Source organism: Mya arenaria, chromosome 15 (genome assembly GCF_026914265.1).
Source record: "Mya arenaria isolate MELC-2E11 chromosome 15, ASM2691426v1".
Classification (NCBI taxonomy): domain Eukaryota; kingdom Metazoa; phylum Mollusca; class Bivalvia; order Myida; family Myidae; genus Mya; species Mya arenaria.
Genome location: NC_069136.1, coordinates 25,515,529 through 25,522,099, shown reverse-complemented (window position 1 = coordinate 25,522,099; position 6,571 = coordinate 25,515,529). Strand labels below are relative to the sequence as shown.

The window sequence follows — 6,571 nt, the reverse complement described above, 5'->3', positions numbered from 1 at the left end:
TTGTCATGTAACTGTTAATAATTGTCAAACACATCAGATAGGTAAATGAATGCAATGTTAACTGTAATTAACTTGACATTAATGATATGAAATCATTAAAATTAAGTAAGTTTATAGTCTTGTAAATAATTGTAGTATTTTGTCAATATATCATTTTATATAATTTTGAGTAAATTGGTGATGGTTTTAAAGTTGTAAAAATCATATAAATAAATCATTGTTTGGATCATAGTAAGGTCTGAGAGAGAAAGCGTGCAAAACGAAAAGTAATTTCTTAGATGTCATTATATAAGTGTATCGCCTGAATACGGCAAGTAATTTTCAATTTCGAAATCACTAATAAAATTGTTTGTTAGGTAGTAAGTAATCTAATTAAATTATTTAAGTAACTCACAGATTAGTTTGGTAAAACTAATGAATCAATTTTAAAGTTGTAAGTTATCCGATGATAAGCATGATGGTAACATGTTAAGCTAGAGTTTAGCTTTCTTATAACTGTGAAGATGTACAAAGTTGTAAAAAGATAAACAAAGATAGTGGTCAAGAAAGACCAGGTTTCTTAAAAGTGATTGGAGATGATACGTTCAAGATATTGAATTTCAACAAAATTGTTGGACTCCTGTGAAGTCACATTAGGGTGTGAGTTATTTAATAAATTAATTGAATCACTTATGTATTTGTTTTCTTAAAATAATGGACTACTTATGAGCTAACATATAAGCTTTGTAAAATATTGCATAAAAAGGTTCTTAATAAAATAAAATGCTGTTCATAAAAACAAAACGTTTCACCAAAAAAAAAACTTAGGTCAAACATTCATTAAATCAAACATACGAATACTTACGCACAGATACAGTAATTAATTATAAATGGGGCCACTTTCAAAATATAAGCCTGCTTGAAAATATCAACACAAAATTTCATGGTAATAGCAACACCTATGTCAATGAAAGGTAAAAGTACAGGTAATATGTCACGTGATACGAACAGTCAATATCAACATTATTCTTCAGCGGATATCGAGATAATATACCTAGTGGCGATATTGTGTTAAGTGGTCATCGGTGTTTCATAAAGGATCGAACTATATTCTGGTATTGCGTATGTGATGTGCTAACCAATTGGTTACACTTCGGAATATCCAGAGAAGCTAAGCACACATTCTCGTATGACCTGTGCTCGGCTTGACGTCACATGATCAAGTCTTTAGGACCGTGATGATTCCTGTGTGATGGACAACACCAACTTGGGATCGTTAGTATCTTCAATAACATGAACACTTGCACACATCTATATAAGTACACTTCAAGAATTAGCAGTCGTATAATGGCAGAACATTTCGAGTCGGTGGGGACATTCCACAATCAAACAACCCCTTGGCTATAAACTCTACAGCTACAACAACACGGCAGCAGCAACAACAACAACGATGATTCCCTGTCTTCAGAATGATAACATGAAAAGCAGCGCTACTTAAAACATTGACTAAATACCAAATTTGACAACAGGACTGTCAGTGTTAATTACTTGTACTCAATCTGCAGTGTTATTTTCTAATTGTTAACTATGTTTATTAATTACCTGAGGGCTAATTACCAATTAGTCTATATTATGTTAGACATTTTGACAAATAACGTGTCAGTTTACTTTCTATTGCTTACGAAAAGAAAATCTTGCATTAAAAAGGGACGGTATCTATACGTATCTATACAATTTGTGTTCTGTTTCCCCGCGTATTTGCGACTGGTTTACGTATTATTGAAGTAAAAATACCGATAATGAATGACAATTAGTACACCAGTTGCTTCTGAGATATGGGTTATAGAACACTAATTTTCTTTTCTTTGTAACATTGGAGCAACGTTCGTCGGAAAAAATAAAAATAAAACTAGGAAATTTTATTTTATTTTTATTTGGGTTTTGCAATATTTAGGTACGGCGCTCCCGTAAATCTAAAGATATAAAAACTCTGGCCTTAGTTACAAATTTTCCATTTATTTATTTTCGGTGGCGTTTATTTTTAAATGTGATGAATAGTTTGAAATAAAAACGAACAATTAGGTAAAGTATTTACAATGTTTATGTCCAATTTATGTGTGTTAGTAGTTTAATATATGCAGTTGCTGTTAGCACTCAACACTGTTAACTGGAGAGTTTTATCTGACAAGTGTGTGTGTGTTTTTACCAAAATAGAAACTGTTGGGCATTGTCCTAGCCACAATAATGCGCGTTTAGGGAACGTTTTTTAACATTTGGATATTTATTGTGTTCCAAAGATCGCCAACACAAAAATTATCAAAGACTCTGAAGCGGCTGTTAATATGGACTAGGCATTGTCCAGGAAGGTCGTCGAACAGCAAAGATCAGTTTTTGTGTTTCCATTATTGTAGTTTTTTTCATCATTTAAGCTGCCAATTCAGACAAACGAAAATAAACTTATAGTTGCATGTTTTTATAAATATGCTGGAAAATTCCACAAATATTAGAAAATCCCTTTTTTATCACTTTAGTCTAAATAATAGACGTGTTATACAGTATTCATCAAACGTCTTAACAGTTTTGTGCAAAAACCAGTGAGGGGGAAAGGGGGGGAAATATTGAAATTGTATTTAGTGTTTTATGTTTGAAATGGATAATGATGGTTTATATATATATATATATATATATATATATATATATATATATATATATATATATATATATATATATATGTATAACTTCTATTTAAAAGACTAGTCATTGCTTGTTGTGTTTTGCACATTTGCAAGCAGCGAGCCATTCCCATGTCAGCTATAGAAGACAACAATAATGGTGGAAATGGTGATGATGGCAGGGTGCAGCCTCAAGCTAACAATCTTGTTGGGCTAAGATACAGAGACCACTTTGTTTCAACATAATTTTATTTCAACATTAACATTACCAAGTATGCTTTAGAATATTTTGTCATGTTATGGCAATGTTTATAAAATGTATTCTTTTGTTAAAAGTAATAGTAAATAAAGTATTCAATAATGATCTAAGAATTTGTTTTCAACGCAAAATACTATTGAACAAAATACAAATTCTGCTCATGAACACTTATTCTTATGGCTTTTTCAGTTAAATATATAACCCACATGGGGAAAGGCAAATATTTTTTCAGTATATGGTCACATGTGTCTTTTTGCTATTTTGGACCCCAAATGAATAGGGTAAATTTTGATTCTGTAGGGGAGTGGTATTACATGTAGTTTAAAGTGCTTTCCCCCCATATAAGTTAAAAATGGATATCCCTTGAGTGAAATGTACATAGACTAATCAAATTTGGAGCCTTACTCTTGAAACATAACTTTAGGTATGGGTAAAACACTGTTGTGCAGAACACAAGTTGCATAATTTCTGAAATGCCATCAATGAACAACAAGGTGGATTACCAAATACTCGGTACATGCAAGTTAACAATAGTTTTAATCAAAGACTTTAAAGAGTACCAAAATACATAACTATGTTCTATAATAAAAGTGTACTAAAATGTGCTGATAATTGGCAACAGACATATATCGGATATTAAGAATGTAGTTAGAGGTCCATTACTGTAATCTCTTTTTAAATTTAACCTGTCAATGCCACAAAATTAAACTTAAATATTTGTATGTAATTTTAATAAAATTTGGCATCAGCACTCAATGTGCATATTGATCTTTATTGTTCTTTTTTGAATTGCTTTGCTAAAATAGCCACTTCTAATTCTAATTTTCTTTTTTGCAGCTGTCTGATTGCTTTACACTCCTGACAGCAACATCGATTGCATGATGTAGAGGTTGTGAACACTTTGGAAGTCGTGCTAGCCTCAGGTCTTGAAAGATGAAACGTGGCAGGAACCTCATCTGCCTCCAACACTGGCTGATATGTCCTGGAATTACAAACTCTAATTCTAAAATGTGCTATCATATTTTTGCAAATCTTGTAAAAAAAGTCACTATGCTGACTTGTTTAGAATGTGAGAGTCATTTTTAAATATTTTTCCCAACTTGATCATACCCGAGAATGTCTGTGATATATTTTGGAATTGAACCTGGTACCAAATTGGGACTTTCCAAACTTTGGGAAAAATACAAAGTTATGTTTGAATGGAAAGTATAATATAAAATAGACCTATTTCTACCTTTTTATGCATTTAATCTAAAATGGCTACCAGGTAGTCTTATCAAGATGTTGTTATCTTTTTTAAGCAATTCATTGCTGTATTCACTGAAAATCTTATTAATTATTTTGGCAAATATAATTTCATGGGGATTTTTTGGCAAGAGGTAACATCTCTTAAAGCAGTAAATTGCACCAAAAAGTCAATGAATGTGTGCTATGTTTTATTTAAGTCCTTAGATATTTACATGTACATGTCGGTATACATCTGAAATCATTTCTGTGTTCATGTTATTTTATATCAATGTGCATTGTAGTGTTATCTCACCCTGTTATATATAAATGTCTTAGTGATATGAATGTCTTAGTGATATCAATGTCTTTGTGATATGTTTGTCTTAGTGATATGATTGTCTGAGTGATGTAAGTCATATAATTGTCTTAGTGATATGATATAATTGTCTTAGTGATAAAAATGTGGTAGTGATATGGATGTATTAGTGATGTGAATCTGACAGTGATATGAATGTCTTATTCATATAAATGCCTTAGTAATATGATTGTCTCAGTAATGTGAATGTGTAAGTTAATGGCAATGTTTGAATATTTTAATGTTTAAAATGTATTGGTTACATTCAGATGTTATTGCTAAAAGATATGGATATGTTAGTAATAGCTAAGAATACTTTTTATAACAAAGATGACATCAACAGCTTGACGAAAATGTTATACAACAAGTGACTGTGAGAGATACTTACGTGTAATCATTTACAAACTGATATACAGGCTGTGAATTGAGACCAACATCTGATCTGCTTTGGCTGAAAAATAAAGATTAAAATAATTATTGTATATTTGAGAAAATTCACACATCAACTCATTTCTGTATATGGTAGGATGTGGAACTTAAGCCTTATAAAATATCATTTACCACCATCTAATCAGTACACATATGTTCACATATTGACCCATTTGGTTATTTATTTCAATGGTAATATAGCAAGATGAAGTTCATTGGCATTATGCATTATTGTTGAAGATCTCAAATTTGGTTTTTAAGATATTCCATCTATTGATACCTTTCCTGTATACATGTTGAATCAAATTCTTCTGATCCACCGATTCCATCCATGGCACACCCATCCCTGCCAATAACATCAATGACAGCATTTGTCAAATCTGACAAGGAGGCTGTATTTTGGCCATTTCCTGAAGAAAATAATGTTTTGCTTCCATTAACTTTTGATAAATTATTTGTGACTTTTGTACAGTATTATCATTTCTATTTTTAATTACTGTTTGTATATAATATGAATATCACCAAGTGTGCTGGAAATAATGGCAAGTTGAGAGTTGAGTTGAGTCATTACATTTCATTTCAATTAATTCTTAATGTAATCAAGAGTTCATTAAGAAAATATTTATGTACATAATAAGTATGTGAAAGTGTCAAAATTCACTTTTTAAATTTATCAATATGTCTAAAAAAGAGAATCAGTATGTAGTTATAATATTACAATTACTATTGAAACTGCAAGTACAGTTGTGATCCTAATTGATTACCTCATTTAATAAATAACATGAATTGATTTAACTTTTTATTTAATTTCATAGATATATGTAAAATGAGAAATATATGAACCTGTCAGATGAAGCTGCCTTTTGTAGTCCATGAACTTAGGGCGGTGGACTTGGGTCAAGTTGTCCCACTTCTTAGTTAGAAGGTCTACAGTTCTATGTATTCCTGTAGATTGGACATTGAAGCTTCTCTCAACAGTCTCCCACATTTTTCTTTTCGTCTCTGAGGTGATTCCTTAAGGACAATTTGTTTCATAAAAAAATGAATGTACGGTACATGCACATGATTTTTCATTATTAATTATCAATAAATCCAAATGTCATGACCAGGAATCAATAACTAGGGGAGAAGGAGGAAGTTTCAGGAGCATAAAATATTTGCATGATTGTCTTCTTTTCATTTACAAATTATATTGACATAGAAATTATTTTAAAATGCCTATAATTTCCGGGCAACAGTGTTTGTGTGTGTTGGTTTTTTTTTTTTTGGGGGGGGGGTCGCACGGGAAAACCTGCAACTGGATTACTACAACTAGGCAAAAAATTTGTTCCAAATAAATAATTTGCATATATATAATTAATCTATTGTTCTCTTTTATTTATAATGTGTTCAAAGTAAAATGAATATCAATGAGAAAGCGTGATATTGGTTATGAATGATCATATTTTTCTTCATTTCAAGGATAATTTTATCTTTAGTTTTCAATTACTTGGCAAATAACAAGATGTACTTACTTGAAGTATAGCCTTTCTTATATAAGGCGTGTTTTGACATGCCGTGGCCACTCTCCTCCCCCATCAGCTTGCAGATTAACAAACATTCTTCTTTTGAAAAGTTTGGATTTCTCTTTTTCTCGTTATTCGCGGCCAT

General features: G+C 31.2%; 1 protein-coding gene across 1 annotated transcript; it reads right to left on the bottom strand.

The window, feature by feature from the left end:
* Positions 1-3,681: 3,681 nt before the first annotated feature.
* On the bottom strand, positions 3,682-6,571 carry LOC128219236 (uncharacterized). Its single transcript, XM_052927048.1, has 5 exons — positions 6,436-6,571; positions 5,765-5,935; positions 5,202-5,331; positions 4,881-4,943; positions 3,682-3,892 (listed from the first exon to the last, which is right to left on the bottom strand). The coding sequence occupies exons 1-5, from the start codon at positions 6,569-6,571 to the stop codon at positions 3,682-3,684; spliced, it is 711 nt and encodes a 236-aa protein (XP_052783008.1).